Source organism: Hydra vulgaris, chromosome 02, assembly GCF_038396675.1.
Source record: "Hydra vulgaris chromosome 02, alternate assembly HydraT2T_AEP".
Classification (NCBI taxonomy): Eukaryota; Metazoa; Cnidaria; class Hydrozoa; order Anthoathecata; family Hydridae; genus Hydra; species Hydra vulgaris.
Genome location: NC_088921.1, coordinates 40,365,001 through 40,392,097, shown reverse-complemented (window position 1 = coordinate 40,392,097; position 27,097 = coordinate 40,365,001). Strand labels below are relative to the sequence as shown.

General features: G+C 29.1%; 1 protein-coding gene across 5 annotated transcripts; it reads right to left on the bottom strand.

Annotated features, from left to right (window-relative positions):
* Positions 1-16,530: 16,530 nt before the first annotated feature.
* On the bottom strand, positions 16,531-20,434 carry LOC100198991 (heterogeneous nuclear ribonucleoprotein A3). Of its 5 annotated transcripts, none has more exons than XR_010636702.1 (6): positions 20,323-20,434; positions 19,740-19,778; positions 19,013-19,619; positions 17,989-18,472; positions 16,769-16,880; positions 16,531-16,694 (listed from the first exon to the last, which is right to left on the bottom strand). XR_010636702.1 is itself a non-coding variant. In XM_065790895.1 (5 exons), exons 2-4 carry the CDS (start codon positions 19,740-19,742, stop codon positions 18,006-18,008), a joined length of 1,077 nt encoding a protein of 358 aa, XP_065646967.1. In that variant the 5' UTR covers positions 19,743-19,778; positions 20,323-20,434; the 3' UTR covers positions 16,767-16,880; positions 17,989-18,005. The 5 variants fall into 5 exon arrangements, 3 of the variants coding, with proteins under 3 accessions (XP_065646967.1, XP_065646968.1, XP_065646966.1); XR_010636703.1 differs by having other exon boundaries at positions 17,989-18,469; XM_065790895.1 differs by lacking the exon at positions 16,531-16,694 and having other exon boundaries at positions 16,767-16,880.
* Positions 20,435-27,097: the final 6,663 nt, after the last annotated feature.

Here is a 27,097-nt window from a genome sequence, read left to right as displayed (position 1 = left end):
AAATATATTTCAGAAATTGAGAAGATCCATTTTAGTTTTCTGTTTAAAAGATAAAATGCTTTTCAAGTCTTTAATAATTTTATTTTAATGATTTCATATTGATAGACCAAGGATCACGATAAGAAAAATCGACTTTTGAGATTTTATTTTCCCTTTAAATTTAATTGTAACTGGTATTTGAACGCAGATTTTATTAAAAACCGATATCAAGAAAAGTTTGATAAGTAATTTCTACTTTCAATATTTCATACTTTTAGATGAATAATAAAAAAGCTAACTACTTAACAGACTAAAGTATTTTTTTGTGATTATCGAGAAAAGATCACGATTAATACAAGACACCAATTGAAGAGCTGCCTGCAAAAAGTTCACAAGTTCATTTTTGGAAAAAATGAGATAACTTTTTCAATTTGTAAAGGGACTTATAATCTATCATATCCAACTATTATTTTCATGAGAAGAAGATCGTAAGTCCCATTAAAATGATACTTTCAGTATCAAAGATCTGGGTTTCTAAGCTGAAAAAGTGCAGAAGTCCTTGCAGCCAATGAGCAGGAAATTCCCTGTCACGTGGTAGCGTAAATTTAACAGTGAATACAAGTCATCATGGCGTCAAGTAGGAAGCGAAAAGTTGATGAAGAAAGTTGGAAACGAAATAAAAAGAAGAAAAATAAGATAGATGGTAAGTAAAACTGCTGAATAGTTTAATAATTAATAGCTTTTCTATTAATACTACTAAATATATGATTAAAAATCGAATTTCCTAATTTATTAGGAAAATAAAATGTAAAAGTTGTTTGTTATTTTCTGAAACTGAAAGTACCGTAGTGAAAATCTCGTCTTCGGAAAATTTGTAGATATTTATTTTATTGCAATAGTTTTTGTTCTTATCTTGGTAACCTGTAGTAAAACAGTAACTCTGTTTAATTAATGCTCAACCCTTCTGGAACAAATGAGCGCACTAAATATATTCCAAATAAATATTTTTCAAAATATACTTTTCATGTTTAAATATGAACTAAGTCTGGTTCCAGAGCATTTTACAGCACACTTTTTTAAAAACAATATAAATAAATACAATACAAGAGCAACAGGCAACTTTAAGATACCTTTTGAAACAACAAGAATCTCAAAATTCTCAGTTACATATCGTGGTCCCTATTTATTTAACAAATTAGTTTCCAGAAACGAATCACTATTAAACTTAAACAACGAACACTCTCTGAAAAAAAAGCTAAAATCTACAATAATCAAATTAAACAACTGTAAGGAATTTTTTTAAATTTGAATAAATAAATAAATGTAACTTAACTTTTAATACAAATCGATAATAAAAATAATATTTATAACAAGGTATATATGTAACACGTATATATATACCACGTATGCAACTGATTTTTTATGTGTATTACACGTCTAAGAAATAGGTACTCAATGACAAGACTGACTTAAGTCTTCTGCGAGCTTCCTATGACTACAAATAAGTATTTATTTTTATCAATCTTACACAAATTTTGTTTTTATCATATTTATACACTAACATTAATCTTGAAATGTGGTAAATTAACTTATAGTGAAACATCTAAACTCTCCTCCAAAAAATCAGCAGATTATTTTTATTTATTGTATTTTTTATTTTAATTGGAGTAATATAGAGATATATTTCTCGGATTATTTTTACTTACACGTTATTATATTGTTGTAATTGGTATTTATTTTATTCATGTCTCGGAGTTGTAAGCAACCATATTTTTATTTACCTCGTATATTTTGAACTTTATATTTATGATTTAAATTTGTATATCTTTACTGCCAATCAGTGATTGTTAACTTGTAATTATTTTGTAGTTGTGAAATAAAACATGTATAAAAAAAAACAAAATTATGTTTATTTGATATAAAATGAATGAAACAAGCAGAATTATAAATAAATCTGCCAAAAATAGTTCATTAATATTAATAATTTTTTATAGCAATGTTACTACTCTTACTACTGGTACTAATTTAGTAAATCAAATTTCTTAACTAATTAATAAATAAAAATGTAAACATTTTTTAATTTTTCCACTGTGTTATTACTCAGCAAGGCATTGTATATTTATAAGCACTTATTTTATTGTAATGGTGTTCGCTATTGTGTTGACTTTGATTTGCATATTAGTATATTAAATTACAATGTATATAATTCATATTTTTATGCCTGAATCAACTGTTTTTATTATATAGAAAATATCAATGCTGGACATCAAGTATGACCTAATTGGAGATGTGAATGTAGACTGAAACTTACGGATGATGAAATATGAAAAATAATAAAAAAGGGAAAGTTCAAAAAGTACCTAATTACATGAAGTTTAGTTTTTCAATTAAAAGCAGAATATTAATATTTTAAAACTTTTTATTACATTAATATGTGTACAACTACATAATACATAAACTGATAGAAGCTTTTAAGCATAAAATGTATAATCTGATTGATGTATAGTTTGATTTCAGGAATGAAAACTTTAAAATGCTTATATCTCAGAATGAAAAGATGACTTATGAACTTTTTGCAGGCCTTCAATTGTACAAGAGATTTTTGTTTTAGTAAGATAAATATGGTTTCTTCATGTTAACTTTTGATTAAACAAAACTTTCAAACACTTTGCATATTTTTACGTTTTATTTCATTTTTATTAATGAGCTGTTTAGGGAGCTTTAATTGAAAAATAATTTCCTTTAAATATATCATAATTTAGATGAAATTTATTTGCTATGAAACAGAGTTAAAATTTTTAAGTTCAATGTTCATAGTTTCAAGCATTTGCAATAATGGACATTAATTTTATTTCTGAGGAAGTTTGCATATCAAGATCTCCTGACATTTCTAGTATAGTGGTGGGTTACACCTTAGGAAAACTGGACTGCTGTTTAGGGCCCGTATATAATAGAGGCCCATAATTTAAACTTAAAAAAAAGCTAATGTGACTTTTCATCAACTTTACCAATTTATTTATTCCATTTTGTTAACAAAAACAAAAAGCAATTGCTTTTTTTAAATTATAATATATAGTATTTGACCAATCACAGAACACCATCTATATATAAAAAACTATCCATTAAAAAATAATAAAAATAAATAAATATAAAACTTATTTGTATTTTTTATTGTCATATGTCTAAACGAGGTCCTGAAAGTACGTCTTAATCCATCACTGACAACATACTCTTACATATGTGAGTTTGAAAAGTAAACTAATGTAGTCAATTGCATCAAAGGATTTGGATAGATCAATAAACACTCCTAATACCATTTCACATCTATCAAAGAACGTATATATTTTATATAAAAGTTCAAAAATAGTTTAGAAAAACAATTTTTTTAATGTTCAAATTGATTTTTGTATTAAAGCGTTTTTATTGTATAATAATTATTAACTCTATTATAAATTGCTCTCTCGAATAATTCTGAAAATACTGGATTATTGCAATCACCTTTTTTGAGAGCAGGGTTAATTTTGACTCTTTTAAATAATTCATAAGGTCTTCGTTAAATTAAAAAAAAAAAAAACTTAAGTCGTAAAGAAAGAAAAGTACAGCATCACCTCAATTATTTAAAGAATATTTTGCGAATAAAGTTTTTTGGATTAAAAGCAAAATATATTCTTATTCTAGATATTGTAAGGAAAAATGATAAGTTTATCATTTTTACCTGTCATTTTTTTAAATCGAGATAGGGTAGAGTGGGTGATATCAGAACAATGGGGCATAATGGTACAATTATGCCTGAAGTCTTGTATCTCAGCTAAAAAAAAATTTAAAAAAAAAATTTTTTTTTAATAAAAAATATTATATTATTAATAAAAAATATAAATAAGTTATTGTGCTTTATTATTGTGAAAAAAGGTAAATATGGCATATTTAAGATTTCTCTACATTGACATAATGCTAATAAATAAGCCAGCTCATCAAAAATGTTGCCATATAGTTTCAGGGTATTTTTTTTGGTGATTTATATTTTTTGTTTAATTTTGAATATAGTAGTAGTTACCAATCATAATATATAGGTTAGAGCAGAGCGCAGGTATTTTATAATAAAATACCTCCGCTCTGCTGCTTTTTTTTATTTTATTTTAGTTGTTTGTTTTTAGTTGGTTTGTTTTTTGTGGTGTATGGGTGTATAGCCGTGTAGTTTCTATGAGTATGTTACTTTTTTTGAGAGTTTAATGTCTGCACATGTGTAAACGATAAATAGCCTTCATTTTTTATCATTTTTAAAGCTTTAAAATCAACGAATAACTGCTGCTTTTTAATTGTCCCGTTTTGTCCTATCCACTTGTAAATCTTTTGCATCATATAAAAATTAAATTTATAGTTTTATTTGAAGGTACATGACTCAATCAATAACTCAACTTTTTCAAAAAGTGGAGATTGAACAAATTAATTCTAACCTCGCGATATCTCTTCACTCGTTGTAAATTGGAAGAATATTAAGTTTAAGAATATTTAGTTTAGTTCTTAAATTGCTTCACAACGCTCTTCACTGTTCTCAAATCAATCTGTAACTTTTTAGAAATTGTTTTGTTTTATACACCAGGATTTTCAACCAGAAAATGCAAAAATATTTTTTGCTACTTATCTTGATTTGATAACATTTCAATTAAAACTAAATGTTTTAAAATCGTTTAAATTTTGAATAATACTAATACAATGACATTTTAAAACAATTATCAAAGTAATCCACGGTTTCCGTAAACACCACACCAGCGCAGATTTTTTTCTGGTACATGTCTTAATACTAAAAAGAAAAATTTTGAGTGTAAACTGGCCTTGAATATGCAATTTATTTATTTGTAATTTATTTATAGTTGACTCATGACTGATAAAAGATAGCTCTACAATAGAGATGTGCCGGAACCAGTTTATGCCGAGTCTCCGATTCTGGGTCCATAAAAAGTTCGAATAAAAGCTTGTGAAATCTCTGAATTGTTTCCACAAAATAACGCTGGTTGATTTGCACTAATTATGTTTGCCTAAATATGTCAAGTTTCTTTATAATAAACAACTATATTTACACTCGAGGTCACAAATTTAAATTACGCAAACTAAAATGTAAACTCGATTTCTGTAAATATTTTTACTCTCTCAGGGTCGTTAATATTTGGAATAACTTGCCGTCTGACGTCGTTAGTGCCAAAAATACCAAGAACATTAAAATTAACTCCTTCAACTTCAAAAAATTCTCTCAGACAATAAAAAAAGCTATTCAAATATTCGTACAAATCAGTTTCCTTTTTGCAATATATTTTGATTGTTTTGGAAAAATATTTTAAGTAAGACACATCTATATTGAGTAAGTAGGGCTTTCTGGTTATCAACTATAACACTCTTGGACTTATATCAAGAAATTTATTGGTTGAAGTTTTAACGAAAAATAGTTCTGTTAATAATATTTTGACTCAATATAAGGTACAACTTAAACAAATAGTTACAGGACTTAAGGTTGATTTTTATAAAATATTTCTTTTAAAATACCCGGTGCCGGGTGTTGCAACAAAACGGCCGATTTCGGGTCTCCGGGTTCGAACCGAGTGCCCGGCACATCACTACTCTTCAATTGACTAATTTATGTCAACTAAAACTATGCTTCAAAAAATATATCTTTATAAATATATATCGTAAAATGAACAATGAATACACAACTACAAACAAACAGTAAACAAAAGTGACATGTAATCAAGCTAAGAAAAATACAAAAATGTTACTTTATGTTTTTTGATGTATCCGACATCTTTAATAAAAGCCATGCATAGAATTGCTTCGGTATTCAGTTTTTTATTTTTAATTTGATTTCCTTTAAAGTTGAAGAGATTTTGCATTCCTTTGGAAGATTAGTAAATACCAAAGAAACCTCTTTTCTTGTACAATATGGAGTGTCGCCATCTCCATTTATAGCCATGTCAACATTGGGAAGAAAAAGAAATAAACCACATACAAAAATATTAAATAACAATGGTCCAAGAATTGAACCTAGCGGAACTCCATATCAGTGTAACAGCTAAATTCATCATTCACACTTACTTTCTGAGTTCAGTTTAATAGGTAGGAAGACATAAACAATATCTTTTTTTAGTTAAAACCATAAGCATCTAATTTGGCAAATAATAACGCATGAGATATGTTATCAAAAGCTTTAGAAAGATCATTTAGTAATGCGCCATCCGTTTTGATCTAAGACTTTTTTCCACTTTCAGTCATTAAACATTTTCGGTCTGTTCAACATATTAAACACTGTTGAGCACTATAACATTTACGAAAACCGTATTGATATGTCTGTGTAATATGATTTCAAAAAAGCCAGTTATATCCTTATACATACATTTTTCATGTACTTTATATAGATTGGGTTGCATACTGATTGGCCTGTAGTTGCTTATACCTGATTTTAAACTACTTTTATGTTAAATATTATTATATAATTCTAAAAATATTAGCCATCCTTTTGACGGTTGTAAGTTGAAATGAAAATGGCATCGTACTTCTTATTAAATTATTAAACATCCAATTAAATGTTCATTCGTGGTGCTCTGTGATAAGACCGTAAGGACTTCTTGGGGCAACTAAATAAAATTAAAAAAAAAAAATCTGAATGACACTTGAAAGCGTTTTGTGAACTTTTTATGGGATCATAGATAGTTAAAAATGTTATAGCAAATCTTTGTTTTGTTCTTTTTTTCAATAATACTGGTTTTTATCTTTGTTTTTTAAACGTTGCATTTGAATAACTTTTTATAAATAAATTAAACAAGTATTGTATCAACAATTTTGTATTATTAACTTTACTACTTTAAGTATATTAAAATATAAAAAACTTGTTTTTATTTAGTTTTTTTCCTAATAGTTAAAAAATGCTAATAGAAACCAGTAACTTTTTTGCTCTAAAGTTTTTCGTTCTAACGACCCTGAATTAAGGGATTGCGGTAGTGAGAAAAGTCGGTATTATATTCTGGTCGCTATTAATAACCAGTCACTACCGAAGTTATGATATTGAAATTGAAAGTAAGTTTTTTAAATATCATTACTTTCAAAAGTTCGGTATTAAACGGTATCTTTTGAAAGTGTTTGGTAGTGTAAACATAAATTATCGCCACTATCAAAAGAACCAAACACCTCTTTTGGTTAGCCCGCCTACAAGACAAAATATACTATCTTAAATGATTGTTCATTTTTTTTACAACACTCCACCCTTTTGAAATTTTTCAATAAGAAGTTTACATTTTTGAATTGGTTTTTGTTTCCCCACAGACAAAATATGAATGAAGGCTTGATCAAAATTAATTTGGTTTTTTTTTTCAATATTTTATTAATAAAAATAAATATAGTTCAAACTCTAGTCTCCATTACTTGTGGGAAATACAAACAATGAATTTTGAAAAACTTATACAATATTATAAAAACTCGTTTGACTATTCTTTTTTGAAGAATTATAACTAATACTTAAAACAAACAATTAAAAGGACTTGCTATTTACAGTATTTAAACCCATTTACAAATGCTCCACTTAACCGGCTGAATATTTTGAAACCCTATACAGACTCAGAATAAGCGGAGATAATGCGCAATCTGATTGGCTGATTTTGAAATAGAGGCTTTTGCGTGTATATTATAATCAAAACAAATGTCAAAAAGCTTGCGAGATAAGTGAAATTGAATACTTGCATAAAAAAATCAAATAATAATTACATAAAAAGTATGATTTTTCTATCTATCAACATCTGTACAATATAGTACTTATACTTTACAAAACTTCACAACTCAAAACAACCGCGATTTTCATAATATTTTCTCAAAAATAAAGATTTAAAAGAAGTAGTTTGTTTCCCTAATGGTTTTTATAACTCTAAGACTTAAAAAAGTCAACTATTGTAACAAACTACTAACCAGATAGTGAAACTTGACTATGCTGTAATTTTCATACGATAGATTTTTAAAACAGTTTTATTATTTATCTTGTAATATCCATAAAATATTGATAACTTGGTATGATTTCTTTCACATTAAGTTCCCAATTAATCCTATCATTTAGCTAGAAAAATATTTTTAAAAATTCCCTAATTTCTTTTCAGAACTTTATACTAATTACTCTCATATATAAACTATATACCTTACTAAAACATTTTAGGTTTGAGAATATTGCTTACTGGTTTTTATAGCTAATCCAGGTAATTTGCAACACTCTTAAAGTAAAAGCAATTGTGAGCAAGAGTTGATTTGGACTACCTTAGGTATTTTAGTAATAAAAGATTACAAAACTTTGTAACATAATAAACCATAAGAAAAAGTCTATAACTTGATTTCTAAAAGTGTGTTTTGATATAGTTCATTGATTACTAAAAAGGAATAACTCTTAACTTACCACACCTTTATGAAGAACTAAGTGTAAAAGGTAGAAACAAGAAAACTACATGTTGAAGTTTATTTCAATTTTAAAATTCAATACATATAAAACATGTTTGTTGATAGCTATTAACCTGAAAAAAAATTAGTTTTATTCTATAATTGGTAAAAAATGTTTACCCTCTAATAGCAACTGATGGTAAATAATATTAAATAAAGCAACAAATTTTGATAAATTTCATGTTTATTATGCTATCAATTTATTTTACACTAAATACTTCTGAAGAAAAAAAAAATCTGTTAGCTCTAAAAAAATGAAGAAAAAAAAAAAAACTTTATAAAATGTATTTTCGTACCAAATTTTATAAATAGTTTCTTTATGTTATTTTTGGTATAACCAATAAAATCAAGGCGCTTTTTTTGAATTTCTGTGAATACCTCTTGTATAATGATATAAAAAATTGAATACTCTTTACTAGGTTGTAATTAGTAACCAGACTAGTCTATGGATAGACTTACAACACAGACATAGACAATTCTGTATGTTGTAATGGACACAACAAATGTTTAATTTTTTGTCCTTGTTGTGTCTATCAAATTTTTGATGGTGTCCTAAGATTGCTCAATTAAAAAATAATTTTCACTTCATAAGTCTACAAAGCATAATTTTTTGTCTATTTGGTGTCTATGATTTTGTCTAAATTTACTTGATTTCATAAAACCAGAAATATTGATTTTTGCCAATAAAATCTAAATTACCCAAAAAATCCCTTAGAAACAAAAAAGAAAATATACGATACATTATACTTGAATTTTATTTCATGGTAAAAATGACTTTTATGGTGACAAATTTAAAAATAAAAAAAACGGAATATGACAATAATGTTTACACAAATAGTTGATTTTCCAAAATTTAGATCCAATCATAGTCAGATTCACAGTCTGAGGATAGAATGTTAAGAAAATCAGGATTGATTAGATTCTTTTCCTGCAGGCCTGCCAAGGGCTTCCTGTGAATAAGTCCCTCCAGACCAGGTGTTGCTTCAAAAAATGAAGGAGATTCAGCTTCTTCATCGGAGGTTTCATCCTTCTCATTCATGTCACTTTTACTAAAAAACCATTTTTCCACATAGGGGACCAGAGTTGAGAAGTTAGTTTTCACAAAAATGCATTTGCTGGCAAGATCAGGAGACAAATTGTACCTTTCGTCTGTAATAACTTGCCCTGCTTGAGAGAAGGCTCTTTCAGATGAAGCTGAAGACACTGGCATGCCTAAATACCCCCTTAGGAGCTCTGTTAACAATGGTAGTTTTGGGACATTGATCATCCACCACTTCAGAGGTGGAACTGAAGAATCAGGCCTAGGCATGGAGAGGAAAGTGTTGAATTCTTCTTGTAGTGGAGGAATACCACTGGAATGACGATCCTGCACAAATCCATCTAGATTATTTATCTCATTGATCATTAAGTCATATGCAGCCATCATACCATCCCTTGGCTCTGGTTGTGAAACTGGTGAAGGTGGTTCGGCAAGCAGGCTCTCAGACGAGTCAGTATCCATTGATTGTGATTGAAATTGAGCTGTAGTTTTGTGGCTTGACACCAAGGTTCGAACTACATTGTGAATCTCTGGTCCAAGCAGATGACCATTGAAGTATGGGTGCAGTAAATTTCCAACAGCCATAGGGAAAATTCCAACCCCTCTTTGAGGAAATTTTTCATGCAGGTTTTTTAGAAACTCAGTAAAGAAAGCTTTAGCAGTGTTGCTGCTTTGTGATGAGGTGCACATCTTCTCAGCACATGCAAACAGACAGAAAACTCTGACCAAAGCTTGGTCCATCCTAGGCTCACTGTCATTTGAAAACCATTCACTGAGTTCTTTTACTTCTGTTAAGAATGGTAGGAGCTCCTCAAACAAATCCATTTCCTCAAGGCTGAGGACAATTTTTCCAAAGTCTTTGTTTTCAGAGCTGAGCTTCAGTAAAGGAACTCTCATCCTTATAATAGCATCAAGAATTTTCTGGTGACCATTCCACCGAGTAAGGCTGAGAGTTGGAATTTTAATGGCTCTTACATCACTTAGCCTGCAAGCTCTTCTCAGCTTTTTGTTTTTCTTTCCTGATTGATGCATGTTTGATGCCAAATTTTTTGACTTTGTCAAAAGCTTTTTCCAAAACAGGATCTTTAACAATAGATTTCCTCAGGCATGTGTTGAGCTTGTGATCCAAACATTGCATACTGTCATCTTCAAGAGACTCCACATATTTGCTTTTCCTTAGGCCAACTGCCATATTACTTGCTTGATCAACAACAGCAGTTATTGTGATATCTTGTAGTTCTTTGTGTTTTTCAATGATAGCATCAACTGTTGTGGCAATATTGTCACCAGTATGGTCCTCAGGAAAAAGTTTCACTTCATAAACTATCTTGTTCAATCTGTAATATAAAATAAACATCAATATAAAAATTATTTAAGGACCAATATAACCAGCAATAACTCAGTAAGAACGAATTTTGCAGACCAAAAACAAAAAAAAGTAAAAACTCGGACATAACTACAAGATGAATTCTATTTAGTGAGCAATACTGGCTCTGGTGCGAGCGCACCCGAGTTCGAGTCCCAGTCCATCCAAATTTGACCATTCATTAAAAACTAACAAAACAAAAATGCTTTTCAACTTACTTGAAGTTTTTGTCCATGTAATGCAAGGTTACACCAAGATAGGAATCTGTTGTCACTGAGGACCAATGATCCATAGTCAAGGTGGCCATTTTGCAATCTTTCAGGTCTGTTTCCAGTTTTTTTTGTAATGCATTTTCAAGTGTCAGGTAAAGCAAGGGCACTTTATATTTTGCAAAGGTTGTAGAGTGCTTCAAATTTGCTTTTGGTGCTAAGTACGTCATCACCCTTTTATAGGCAGGAGTGTCCACAGCTCCAAAGGGATAGCCATCACAAACAAGCTATACTGTGATTTCCATGTCAAACTCCAACTGTTTTGCACTTTTAACAGGATATTTAGACACTTGCTTCAAATCAGTTTTAAGCGAAGTAATCAGGGCTTCTCTGGCTGCCTTTTCATCTTTTCTCTCTTTGAATTTCCCAATCAGATCAAGATATTTATTATTATGTTTGGATTTTAGATGATTTTTGATGTTGGTAGTATTGCAGTTCTTAATTTTAACACTTTTTTCACAGAGCAGGCACTGTGGGTCATTCCCTTAAAGAAAAATCATAAAAATATTTTAGATTTGTGTGGCAGGTAAAGTTTGCACATTTAGGGATACGAATCCTCTTTAAAAATAAAACTCTTCAATAATAGCCTGCGTTTGGCACTTTGATAAGCTAAATATCATTTTGATCTTTCATTACCGTATTATTTGAAGATTGTTATGTAGTAAATTTATAATATTAAAAAAATATTGAAATGACATCCAAATGACGATCATTGCCCATGATTAATTATTGTTTAAAACTTGCGTACATATTCATCAATAAAATGAAAGTAAAAAACATTTTTCTTTTTCACTATTGTTTTATTCACAAACCTAAATAAATTTTAACACCTATTGGAATCTTCTACTTACTAATGCACATTTTATAAAGGACAACTCCTTGATCACATATTTTTAAAATAATTTTATTGAAGGTGATAAAGATTTTAGTGACTAAGGAAAATTTTTTAAATGATAAACTTACCTTCAACTTTTTTGAAGTAATCCCAAACTGGAGAGGGCATTTTAAAAATAAATTTGTAAAATAAATAAAAATTGAAAAACAACTGAACTGAGTAATTAATGAACTTCAATTGAGCACAAAATAGTCCATTTTGAGGTTTTTAAATAGACATTAACTTTTTAATCAACAGCACACGCTGGACAAAAAATTAAAAAATGAACTTCTGTTAGAAAAATTGTATTTTTAATTTTGTGCTCGTTTTCAGTTTTTGAAACGATGCTGCAGTGAAAATTTAATTACTCGTTATAAGTCCAAATTATATATTAAATAGATCTTCTATACCTCATTAAAAAATCGAGATTGTTCATTTAGTGTCCGTTTTTAAAATGATTGTCTAGAAAGACAAACATTTTTTATAGACAATTCATTTTTGATAGTTGTAATTAAAATTGTTGCAATTAGTGCTTTGTCGAAGTCTATTTTTGTCCTTTTATAATAAGGCCATTAGAGATTGTCTGGTTGCTACTTGTAATATCAAAGCTTATATGTAACTGGACAAAAAAACTGTTCCGTAGAAAAACAAATATCACTTCTTTTGTATTTAAAATTTTTTTCACATTTACAATTTAGCTTTAAACGCAGGATTATCTAGTAATTAACAGATTACAAAACATTGTACCACATCTTAATGGGGAACCAAGGGTAAAGAGGTAAAAAAAGGAAACATGCAAACTCACGTTGAATATTTCAAGAGTTTATACAAAAACATTTTATAATAACAAAAACACGGAAGGGAAAATTTATTAATTTTTGGAAATTTTTCCAGCCCACCTTAAGTTTACTAAATCTCGATTTGTCAAAAATTATTTTTTTGTTTGTTTCTCGCAATAGCATAAAACTTATATAGACATATTAAATGCTATTAAAATCATGATAAAACAGCTGTTAAAAAATGTTAAAAATCTTGTTCTGTAAAATATTCCCAATCACCCTTTTATTAAGACCTCCCCCCCCCCATCCTCTCTTCTATGTATTCCTTCCCTCCTTTCTACCCTTGTATTAAGCAAGCAAAAGTAGCTAAAAAGAAATTAGTTGACATCCCAACAGAAAAAAGTCTTTCTCTTTCGAAATTACTTGTTATGGAACTAGATTCACCACCAGACTAATCCTAGTCGAAATTCAAAATTTATTTGTATTTGTGGTTATTAAGGTGCTCCCAGAAGTCCTTATGGTCTTATCTCAGTGCACCGCGAAATAACATTTAACCATTTACAAACATTAAAATGATGAAATTTAAGTTCACGCCTCCTTCCTTATAAAACTACCAGACTGCTTAAGAGAAAAATTTAAAAACAACTTGATGATTTTAATAAAACATAATCAACCCCGCTTCTTGATAACAATGTATTAACGATTTGGTGAAATCGATTTACAAACAGATTAATGCATTTGTAATTGTAATCAATTGTAAAAACGAATATATTCCTGGATCCATAGATTATTTTGAAGAGAATTAAGCAACAGTAAGTGTCATGGTAAAATCTTCGAATAATATTTTTACACGTGTGATAAAATATTTGGAGGAATAAGCCCCTCTAAAATTTTTAGCAAAGAGTGATTTTGTCAGTACTTAAAGGTTTTAAAGTTAAAGCTTAATACTGAGTCACAAAACCAGTCAACTACTTTTTGTAAGTAATAGAAGTAACAATAAATAGAGCTTAATTTTAATACTTTATGTCTTAATTGTTAAAATAAGTAATAAACAGAACTTAATAAACGGAAACTTTTTTTGTAGCATAGTTAGTAGCATTAAAAAAAGTAAAGAGCATTTTTTGACTCGATGTTATGCACTATTATTTTGTTGGTGATTTAATAGAGAAAAAACGTTATATACCTTTAAGTCTAAAAACATCTGATTGGATAAAATTTTGCTCTCGCAGGCGATATTCGCTAAGTTAAACCGCATCATATGGTAATCGCTAATTATTACTTTATAGTTTATACCTTGTTGGGCTACTATGTTTTTTTTCTTCGAGTAGCTTATAAGTATTTATTTAAATAGTATTTCGTAACGATTATATTGTTAAACTAAATTAAAAAAAAACAACCTAAAAAACAATAAGCAAAATACAGTAACTTTGCAGTAAATTTGCATTTCAGTTCTCTTGTATAAACAAGAGAACTGGAATACTATTAGGCGCGATTATAAACAATGATCGAGTAAGAATTAAATCTTGAAAAATATATTAAAAAAATCACTATCCACCTCGCCCCTAATCAAATGATCATTTCCTTCAATCTGCGCTAACTAAACGTATTTCTGCATATCCCAACAATTTCAAAAACCAAGTCTGAGAATTTTTATTATTGTATTTTTTCCCCAATAACTATTCAACACTCTCCTACAATTAGGTAGATGAGAGTAAGTAATATTAAAAATAGGCATAATATTTAGTCTTATTTATCATTTGACGCGTGGTAATGCATTATAAATTATTACACACCCTCCTGTTTGTGCGATTGCGCACGCATTATGAATTACAATATCAACGAGTCCCGAGTCTTTAATGCAAGGAAGGAGATTCTAAATTATTCTACATAAATCCAAGGACGAATTAATAGATCAGCGTTTAATTCATTGTTTAAAAGCCAAGATATGCGCCGCTAGGAAACGTCATTTATGAAAATAGCTAAGCAATAGGGGACATTTGCGTCACGTGGAAATATTTTTATACGATTTTATCGAAATGATAACCGTACATCTACCCAATTAAATAAAAAAACTCATCATGTAAAGTATTCCTGTTAATGTATTTTACTATTTGTTAAAAAATATTTTATGTATTCAATCACCCTTGCACAACTCCTGAATAATATATATAACAATGTTTTTAAGTTATGATAGAACTTGAATTCATGAACTCTACTTGTTAAAAAAAAACCGAAATATCTAAAATATCAAGACAAAGTTGAGACAAAGACGATTTGATTTCCGTCAAATAAGAGAAGTTTAAATCATTGAGAGATTAGCGAAATTCAAATGAAGGGTGTAACGGCGACCAACAATCTTTTGTTTAATCTATAAATTATCTACGATATGACTACACGAAAATTCTTCTTACTTGACAATATTCGTTGTAGTATATAGCAAATGCATTTTTACTAAAATATTATTTCTGACTTCAAAGATCCTTTACTATTAAGTTATTATTAAACAAAGCTATCAAATCAATTAAAATATTTACTACCGCGTAAGACATTCTTAATTATATAAATTGCATTTACATTTCCATAAGTTAACGTTTTACGAGTAGTAAAATTCTTAGCAAGAGGTTTTATTTAGTAAGATTATTTCAAAAAAATAATGCTAAAGATTCCAATCTACATAGAATTTCAGTAATTAGCGACGCCTTCGATCTATAACAATGGCTTAATCTAATTAAACGTCCTTGATAAATCTTAGGTAATTAACAATGTATTGGAAAGCCTAGAAATTTATTTCATTCTTGTCCTGATTTAACGTAGGAAAGCGTAATGAAAGTTTCAAAATTTTAAAGCCAAAAGAGGATCGTCCGTTATGGAACGTACCAGGTCCGTAAGTCCAGAATAGATGGTGTTACGGTTACCGTTTTTAAGAATGCCATTAACTTCAATGCAAAAACCAGTGTTCATCCTCTAGGTAATAGATTATAACTTTTGATTAATACTAAAATAACAAATCCTGAAACTCTCTCTTTCTATTTATTTTTCTGTATTTTGTCGAAACACAAAAATCTGCCCCACCAAGCCCTCAGTCGCTCCCTGGCGAGTCAGGCTTTAAAATAGTCGATGTAGCAACATTCGGCGCATGATTTACAGTAAAAAATGAAAACGTTTTATTTAAAAAATACATAATAACATTGATGATATTTTTAAGAACATTCAGATCAATTTGAAAGCGCTCGCCTTAATAAGCGAGAGGTTCCGCATTCAAATCCCACCACGTCCCTGGTAGAATGCGCCCAACTTGTTTCTCCGCGCAGCGGCCTTACCTGTCAAGGTTTGTGTTTCGGAGTTATAGTTGAGAGAGGGTTATAACCACAATTATGTAGCCTCCCCGTCTGTAGTAGCCTTCTGGGCCTTGGGGAGGGTAAATTAAAAAAAAAAAAAAACTAGCGCTTTATTTAAAAAAATGACTAATTTTTAATTAAATTAATGGTTTTAACTTTATGAAAACATGGAAATGATGGATGAAAGTCAAAAGTAATTAATAGTGATGTATTATATACTAATCTCTCTCTCTATATATATATCTATATCTATAACTATCTCTCTCTATATATATATATCTATCTATCTGTGTATACTGATAACTGAAGATAAAGGGAACCAACCAAAGTTAAATATTTTGATTTTTAAAGACACAACAACAAAAAAGGCTAAGTTTAATCGAGCGTTCAAATACCACAATAAAAATGTAAGTAAAAATGACCAAAACCATGGTAGTAAAAGCAATATGCAAATACTAACTTTATCTGGCTAACCTGAGCTCAATCTGAGTTACAAAAATTACTTAAATATTTTGTATTAGTATTCTTTAGAAAACGTCGACTTTTGTTTTTCAAATTGGTAATCAAGCCTCATTGACTCGTCTTTTAACCTGTTAATGAAAAAAAAAATTAACCAGGCGCATTTTGTAATAAAAATAAATTACCATAATAACAATTAGCTTACATCATCATAGTTTATTAAATGTCAGAATAGGTAACCATTGAGCGGCGAATTACTTAAAAAATTATTAGATGAAAGGCAGTGGAGACTCGGATCGCAAACCAGTTCAAACTTCCTAAAACATAAAATTTAAGATATGTAGAATTTTAAGTAAAAAATTAACTTAAAACTGTTTTTAAAGAAAGTTTCACTTACTTAATATTTAGTAGAACAATAATAAATTCCATTAATTCTGAAAAGATCTTGTTAAGGTCGAATGTTCATTTCTTTCACTAACTGTAACATTTCAATTTTTTAAATCTTTCATAAAATAGATTGTACGCCTAATATTGACCAATATATTCAGAAAGAATTACTTAATATTGACATATTTGTTGCAACTTTAAACAATTAGGTCGAAGTATAATAAATTTGAATTTCATCGTCTACTTAATAACATTAACTTTAGTTTTTTCAAGTAAAAACTTACTAATCACAAATTTACTTATAATGTGATCTAGGATAGACCAACAAATTAAAAAACAAAACAAACTAAAACCTAAAAATTTATCTTATAATAGACTTTATCTGTAAAATGAGAATACACTTAAAGACATTAAAAGTTCTTTAGAAGCATGCTCTATAGTTCTGATTTAGCGTTGAAACGATCTTCCTTAAGTTGGTCGAATAGTCTTCCTACTTACAATGCCTTATCACAACTTCTATATTTAACATCGATTAATTCTTGCTTAGTCTTAGAGACTTAACGAACTTAACCTATGATGAGAAAAACAAAGTTTAAACTTTCTAATGAAACATATAACTAAGCAATAACAAAAATTATTATTCTCAAGTTTGTTTTGACGCTTTTTAAGTTTATCAATTCATTTAAAAGTTATTTTTTACTGAGGTATTCAAGAAATCATTTTCAACTGTATTAAAATTTAAAAGGAATTGATAAACCTAAAACTAACATATAACCTCCAAGAGTATTTTCTATCTTTTCTGATAAGAAACTCAATTTTATGATTATTAATAATCATAATAAAACATTTTAAATAAATCATTGTATTTTGTTTAAACCATATAAAATTTTTAGATACAGATATACAACTGTTAGAAACTTTGTAAGTCTTACTTGATTGCGGTCATGGACTTTTATTAATTCTATTTAGAACAGCTTTAATACCAGGAAAACATAAAAATATTTTAATTTAAAAAATTTAATAACACATTAAAGCTACCTGATTTTATACATAAATTAATAAGGTTGGTATCTTTGTTGATTTCCCCCTCGACTTGGATACCCTCCTTGTCCATACGACGGACCTTGATTATATCCACCTGGGGGTTGTCCATAACTAGCATTTTGTTGCCCATATCCTCCAGAAGACTGTTGATAATTTTGTTGATAACCACCATATTGTGGAGGTTGATAGCTTTGTTGCTGATAACCACCTTGTTGGTAACCACCTTGATTTTGATTATAACCGGGGTAAGAAGTAGAGTAGTTGTCATCTGAAGCATAATTGTTGCTTTGGTAACCACTATTTTGATTATATCCACCTCTGCTGCCACCCCTTGGGCCACCACCGCCCCTTGGGCCACTTCCACCCCGACCACTGCTTCCACCTCTTCCTCCACCGCTACCACCTCGCATTGGACCACCACCTCGCCCAACTCGCATAGGACCACCTCCTCCAACATTTTGATGACCACCACCACCTGCTAATAAAAAGAATATATGTGTGTCAGAAAAACTATACTTTTAACTAAAGGTTTGTTTCTAGATAAACACGTGTATTTTTTTAAAAATAAAATTGTTTAAAGGAATTTGGCATATGATAACCTTTATTAGTTGAACTTTTTAGGGGGGATTTTTTAATAATCTTATAACTAGTTAATTACGCATTCTGTATGGCCTGGAAACAGCTTGCATACAATACATGCAACTTTTTAAAATTTAAAAAGTTTAAAATTGTTTTTTCCTGCTTAGTTTAAAAGTTTTTTAAACTAAGGAGGAAAGGCTAGTATTTAAAAAATTTTAAATTTTAATTTATTTAACTATCTAGTACTGGAAATATACTTAGCTTTGTGCTAAGTTGATGTGATATGTAGTTGCAAAAGGAAATATTCTTTGAATTTTTTATAAAACGGAAATCTTATTGAAAAGTACCTCCACACTAAAAGTTTCTTAAGATTTTGGGGCTTCTAGTACTAGTTTCTTATAAATATTTAAAAACAAATTTTAAAACAAAAACTACTCACTATTACCACCAGCATTATTTTGGGGCTCAGCTTTTTTTATTGAAAGAGTCCTTCCTTTAAGTTCAAAGGATGTTTCTGATATACATAACCGATCAGCAAAATCTGAATCATTACATTCTATAAAACCAAACCCTTTTAATTGACCTGTTTCCCTATCTTTTAACAGATCAATTTTTTCTATTCGTCCAAATTTGGTGTCATGGCGCTTTTCTATGTAATCTTGAAGTTCTGCTGGTTCAAGATCAATTCCTCTAAAGCCACTAACAAACAACTTTGTTGTTTTAATATGAGCTCCAGGAGTATTTATCTCTCTTGGCATGGCTCTTTTAACATCAACAGTTTTACCATCAATAATATGTGGTCGACTAGAAAAAACATTTTCCACAGACTCAGACTTTTCAAATGTGACAAAACCAAAACCTCTTGATTGATGTGTATGTGGATCAGTGATAATAACTTTATCTTCTGTGGGACCAAATTGACTAAAATAGTTGTAAAATGTTTCTTCAGTTGTATCTCGATTTAGACCCCCAACAAACATTTTCCGCATTGCTTCAGACTCACGAGTATCATCCGAGTAGTTTTGATAGTCATTTCCATTGTAGCTCTACAATATTTAAAATTTAGTCTAGTATTAGGTACTTAATATTTAGTAAAATTTAAATAGTACTCTTTAACAATTACTTTTGTTGAAAACAATAAAATTAGTAATCAAAACTAAAATTACCATGTTTATATTTTATGTTGTAAATCCAAAGTTAGGAGTCTAGTAAAAATGCATTATATAATAAATTAAATTCATTTAGAAATGTTTACATATAAGTACAAGTACTATTAACTATAAATGGTACAAGTAATATAATGGTAATGATTAATGTTGAGCAATGCAACTACTATTAACAACAAATATATAAATTTTATAATACATTATTCTAAAATAAAAATGAATATGGTTTGTTTTGTGTATGTAATCAACTTATACATACGCAAAACAAACTATAGACAAATAAAAATCTCTGATAACTTTAAAGATATATAACTAATATAATACTATCATTATCAAATATAATTCAACTTTTACATAGGTTAAATAACTTTCTTATTTTCTAGGTTAGTTTCTCAAACATATTTTTATAACTAAATAGCAGAAGAAATGAAGTTTTGTTTCTCATAAAAACTGTGTATTTGAAATTATATAAAATAAAAAGAATAAAATTTGAATTTTTAAATTTAAATAAGATTCGAATATTAAGGACAATATAACAAAATAATTAGTAAAATACGGTTATAAAATATTTGAACTCTTTTACCCTCGAAAAGCTAAGCAAGCGCCAACGTGCTTCGTTGAAAAGAAAAATGAACTTATAATGATTAGCTTCCAGTCTTTTTATTAACCAGACTCAAATCCACAAAAAAAAACACAAATGGGTCAGCGACAAGGCTTCATGTACACTAAAGGCCGTTTTCCACAAAAAGAAATATTCGCCCGAAGCGAATTTTTATTTTTAAATTTTTTCGCGCATTTTGCGTTTTGATTTCCACTTTTTTTTTTTTGCACTACATTTTTTTTTCGTTATTAACTGTAAAAATGGCAGCAATAGGTTTACGCTGTATGTTTAACTAAAAGAAATTATTACTTTTTTTAGTATACTTTCTGCTTTGAAACATGTAGAAATTTCTTTCCATGCATTAATTTTAACATTTTTATCTTTGTATGTAAGATGCGATATCATTTTGAAATAAAATACATGATATACATGATAAATACATGAAAATAAATAAACTCTGATATAAAAATATATGTTAAAAAACTTTACTGCAAGAACGAACAACAGGTTTAACTCCATTTGGGGTTTTTCTCAAAAAGGTTTATCTTCGTGTGCCCACACGAAGATAAACCTTCCTGTGAAGAGTAACCTTTGGAATTGGCAGTGTGTAAATTTACATTTGTAAGTTCTTGATTGAAGCCTTGCTCCTTATTTGATGAATTTACTAATGGTTGCCAATGCTGAGAGTGAGTTCGTAGAAAATCAATAAGAACACCAAGTTGAGAATTCTGTTCCTTTGCCATTTAAAAAAAAAACGTGCTTTCACTTTATTTACTGTCAACATCACGTGATATAATATTCAAAAATTGATTTGTTTTCGCTTGTGGCAATTCGCAAAAAGTAAAATTTGAAAAAAGGTAATAGGGTTATTTTTGCTAAAATGACTGGACTAATTTTTGTGGAATGTCTTTGTTTTTAAGCAAATATCTCTTCAAACATTAGATATTTTAAAGATCTCGAAGCTCTGTGCAAAGGTATTGTTGTTAAAGCTGCCACCGACAGAACGTGCTGCTTATTTCCATGGTTATAGCTTTCATTCGCAATTAATTAAATGGAAAATGCTTGACGAATGCTAGACGAAGACGAAAGATTACACTTAAAACCTCCAGAATGCGGGTGGAAATGAACTAATGGACATTTTGAACCAATTCCAGCTGACATAGCAGTAGCTTCACCAAATTTGCTCAAGGTTTTCCGATGCAACTGCAGATCTAGTTCAAAAAACCAATTTCAAACAAAACTATGCATTTGTAGGAAAAGCAGCATGAAGTGTATGCCAGCATGCGGAGATTGCCATGGGAAGGAATGCAACAATAAGGCAATTTTATTGAATTAAAATTATAATTACCCGTTGAATAATTTATATAGATAGTGAAATTAATCTTTATTAAGTAAAAGTTCTAATATCTTATTTTAATTTAGATAAAGTTAGGCATTGAGGAGGAGCAATGACGACAGTGATGAAGAAGAAAACTTAAAAAATATTTTTGATGACATAATTTAAATATGAAAATATTATCATGATAACTGAAATGTTTTTTTTGTGTGTTATTATGGGGAAAGTAATATAATTAAAAGTATTTTTTTTACTGCAAGATTAAGACTGTTGGGGGCCTGGGAATTTTTTTGAAAAAAGTGGTCTTTTTATCATATAAAAGTGGTCTTTTTTGCAACTTCGCCATAAAATTTATGGCGAAGTTGCAAAAAAGTATAAAATAAGTCTAAAAAAAAAGAATCACTAAAAAAGTTCATAGCCACAGAATGTAAAGGGCTTGAAGCTATAGCCCCCCCCCACCCCCTCCTTCTAGTCTTTCGTTGATCCACCATTAAATTTTATACATTACGAATTAAAAAAGTTTTTAACCGATCATTAAATTATATTTCTAACAGTATATTATGTTTATGATTTTAAAGAAAAAATACTTTTTCAAAAACTATGACGTCATATTTCCAACTTTGAGCAGCTATAATTCACGAACAATACATCTTTGAAACTTTGCGTAACCAAAAATTTAAATCGACATTAAATTATCTTTCAAATGATATATATAAATAATAATTTTGGCTGTACAAAAGAATTAGTCATTTTGCCCAAATTTGTATTTGAAAATAGACCAAAAATGGCATTTTTTGTTCTCAAAAATACGGGGCTTTTTTTTGGTCATTGCTGACATCCTAACTTACCTGCATCTTCATACTTTGAATAGTTATATTAATATGCGAAGAAGCCTAACTGTATATGATTTCTTCCTGGTATTCCACCATACTGTAAGCATCAGTATATCACTGTACTATTCAAATAAAAATTAGATGTTATATGATATATGTACTTTATCATGTCAACAGTGGCGGACAAGCTAAATATATTTAAGGCAAGTAATTAAAGGCCCTTCCCAACATACATATATTGGTAAGACGGCCCGGTCCATACATGAAGACTGAAATCAAAAACTAATGAATTAATAAAGCACAGAGTGATGTGCAAAGTATAACGAGGGCTACTATTCAAGCAGTTTGCTAAATTCAAAGTATGAAGATGCATATCTTTTAATGATTGTATCACATTTAAGGCTATAAAATAAACTTTTCTTGACAGACTTTAACATAATCAAATCCTTCGATAGAATTTCGCATTCTTTTTATGATTAATGTATAAGTTTATATATAGGGTAGATTAGGGTAATATGAGTACCTTGGTAATATGAGCATACTTAAAGATTTCTGAGATGTAAGCAGTTAAGCTAAAGTTGCTTGGTTTTTTTAAATCGACTTTATGTGGCGATAGCAGAAATCAGTACATTTAACGTAAATTTATATGCAGTAATTAGCGGCTATCATCTAATTAAAACGCTGTTAAATTTTTGCGTTGTTAAAATAATATCATCACGCAAGAATAAAATTGTGACGCGAAATTTTGGTGCTAAAATAATAAAACTAATTTTTTCATAAAGAAAAATATGTTAGCTTTAAATCCAATGCATTTTCGTTTGAAAAACAATGAATAGAAATCTTTAGTTTTGACTTTAATAAAAGGTGCCATTTTTGTGTAATGTGAGCATGCTCAAATTACCCAGTGTTTTTCATTAAAATTACCTAGTTTAAAGTCCTTAAATAGCAGTGATTTTAATTACTTTTGGAATAAAAACAAAACATAGTAAAAAATCTAAATATTTTAATAATACCATATATTTTTCTGTAATTTAAACTCAAAAATTCTGAACTTTTATCGTTCAAAGGTTTGAGTTAATAAAATTTAAAAAATAACGAAGTAATTTTTTTTTTGTTGTTGTTGCGGAAAACATGGTAGTATTGTTTCAACAAAAAGTGATTCAAAATTTGATCTTTTAAAGATAAGTTTTGTTAATAATGAATCATTATATTCAAAAAATTAATTTTAATTGTCAGGTTGGTATGTTTTTGCGTAATTAATGTTATTTTTTTGAGCTAATTTAAAGTGCTTATATTACCAAGTGGTCTGGGTATTATGAGCTTTTTGGCTACTTTTTTAGAACCTCTGTGTGTTTAAGAAAATTTTGGGTACTCAAATATCTATGTGGATCATGAGTAGGGATTTCTAAAAATTGTCTATTCGCAAAAATTTTGGATCCAGCATAACTATTTTTTTAAATATTCAAGTTTTCGATTAAGGTGCTCATAGTACTCAAATCTACCCTATATACATATCCCATGTATCATATGTATATATAAATGTGATACAAACTGTTATAGGTTTATTTATTAAGTCTATATGCAGTTATTCCACTTTTAACTAAAATCTCAAGTTGGGAAAGGCGATCAAAATGATGTCAAGCTCAATCTTTTTGGTATTGTGGTTGTAATGACAAAAATTATGTCATTAATTTGCACTTCTTTGCAGAAACCATTTTCTTTGTCTGCAGTTTTTCTTTTTGAATTTGTGCCACAAATTTAACCTGAATAAATGAACAAATACATTTAAAATAGTGTTTTAATGTTACCTGAATGAATGAATACATTGTTACCATGTTACCTGAATGAATGAATACATTTAAACAGTGTTGGATTAGTTTAAAAATAAAAAATTAAAATAAAAATCAAAACTAAACCTACATGTTTTTGTTTAAATGTTAAAAAAAAATTTTTTAAACAGTTTTCAAACTGTTTTAAACTGTTAAGTAAGTCGAAGAAAATAAATTGTATTGTTCTCTTTTATTGTTCTTTAATTTTATAATCAACTGGTTTTACTTTTGCGACTTCAAAACGTTTAGAAAGTTGCCTTGACTCTGTTCAATAACGTTTAAATATTAGAAAAGCAACAACTCCTATTGGTGTGGTGCAATAGTGTCGCAAAATTTTGATTGTCGCAAACTTTATTGTTGAAAGTGTAAAAAAGGAATAGTGTCGCAAATTGTTGCATTATTGATTGTTGAATAACAGAATAAGGAATAATGTCGCAAAGGAGTTTAATGAATAGTGTCAAAAACAAAAAAAAAGGAATAGTGTTGCAAATGAATTTAATAAATAGTGTCAAATTTAGTAAAAAGGAATAAAGAAAAAAAAGGTTCTTCTTTTGTTGACTGTTGAAGTAGAATGAATAGTAACAAAAAAAAAAATAATAATAATAACAATAATAATAATAAAAAGTAGTAATAAAAATAAAATAAAGGAGTTAAGTTAAGTTACTATTCATTCAACTCCTAAAGGAGTTGAATGAATAGTAACAAAAATAAAATAGTAATAACTATAAACCTGTATTTAGTTGGCATGTCTGATATCATACTGAAACAGCCTGCTGCCAGGGGCTTCAGTACATACATTGACTATCTAATAGCCTGACCCGTAAGGGAGTGCTGCTATATTGACTGAGGATTTGACATGGGGCAGCAATCTTTTCTTTTATTATTTTTTGTTATTTTTCTGTAAAATTCGTATGCTATAAAGATAAGCAAAACGAGTAAACAATTGCTGAAATGAGCTGTTTGGGACACGATTCCGTTTTTACTATTTGCAACTATTTTTTGTTTTCGACACTATTCATTAAATTCATTTGCGACGCTATTCCTTTTATTCGCGACATTAGGCCTTTTTATTATATTCGACACTATTCTGAATTTCATTTTTTGACACTATTTCTATCACCCCAACTGTTTTCTTTAAGAAAGCATTTGCTGCATTCTTAAAATTTTAACATTATCAAGCCCTAATAAAATAGCTTGCTAATAAACATGTTTTATATTTATATAAATTTTATCAAGAGTTTTGTGACGTGTAACATTTTTAGGGGGATAATTATTCCTTTTTCACCCTCGCTCTTTGTATAGATAAAAAAAAATAAAGTTGATTAAACGTTTTTGATAAGTCAATAAATAAAAATATAATTAAAAAATAAATAAAATAACCATAAAAATATGTACATTTTAAATAACATGCAGCTATTTACATTACATGTAATCGAGCCATGTTATTAAGAGACTGCAATATAGAAAGGGAGACGACTGAATAAGCGCAAATTTCATAAGTGCAAACTGGCATAAGTGCGAATTGCGTAAGTTCGAACTGCCATAAGTGCAAATTGGCATAAGTGCAAAGTAGTTACAGAAACTGGCATAAGTACAAACTGGCATGTGTGCGAATTGGCATAAGTGCGCCGAATAAATTTACAAACATTGGCATAAGTGCGAATTGGCATAAGTGCGAACTGGCATAAGTGCGAATCGGCATAAATGCGAACTGGTATAAGTGCGCCGAATAAATTTGAAAACATTGTCATAAGTGCGAACTAGCATAAGTGCGAATTAGCACAAGTACGAAACAACAATTTGCATCTATGCCAATATTTTGCAAATTTATTCAGCGCACTTATGCCAATTCGCACTTATACCAGTTTTTACTTATACTAATTCGCATATAGGTCAATGTTTGCAAATTTGTTCGGCACACTTACGCCAATTCGCACATGTGCCAGTTCACACTTTTTTTACAACGCTTTGCATTTATGCCAGTTTGCACTTAGGTCGATTCGCCCTTATTCAGCCTCCCGTAGAAAGAGTATCAAAGACTAGGTTTTTACTGGTCTTTTTAAATAAAATTAAAAATTAAATGTATCAATATCAGCGCGTAATCTTAATTATCAACACGTAAATTAACAATATTTGTATGACGCATATGCAGTATAATTATGATCATATTTTGTACCTAATGACGTAATAATAATGCACTTATATTAGACATGGAGTCAGAGCTCTGGCTAGGCTACTCTACACACCCTAAATAGTGGGGTGGAGTTCCAAAAGGGCTTCTTAAAAAATTTTTTTTTGAGTAAACATTTTAAGAATTTTGGGGCGTTTTGACAGGTTTTTTTGTAGGAGGCCGACCCACTAGCCACAACATTGCCTGGAGCATAGTTTCACAAAATAATAGTTGTAAGCTCATGCATGTTGTAAAGATAAAACAAGCAATATCAACTTTAAATTCACACTCAGAATATGTTTGAGGACTGCTCACAAAACCAATGATTGACATGACACGATAATCGTGTGCAATGTCAAATGAACTCAACTTAATTTTTAATAACATATCATGCATGTTACGCTATGCAAAATCTAAAATTAAAGTAAGAAACAAATTACTAGATAGGCTGCCGCATTTCCTAATTAAGCAATTAGATTAGGTTTAATTTCTAATTGAAATACAATTTCAATTTAGTGGGGTCCTGGAATTAAAAAAACATTGACAACATAGTCAAAAGTCTAAATATTTATCTTTTTTCCCTGGTATA

Bases quoted from the DNA above. Each gene is read 5' to 3' on its own strand.
- LOC100198991 (XM_065790895.1), bottom strand. The intron at 18,473-19,012 runs GTGAGTAGTTTT...TCTTTTTATTAG, and splicing joins AAATAATGCTGGTGGTAATA to CAGGTGGTGGTGGTCATCAA.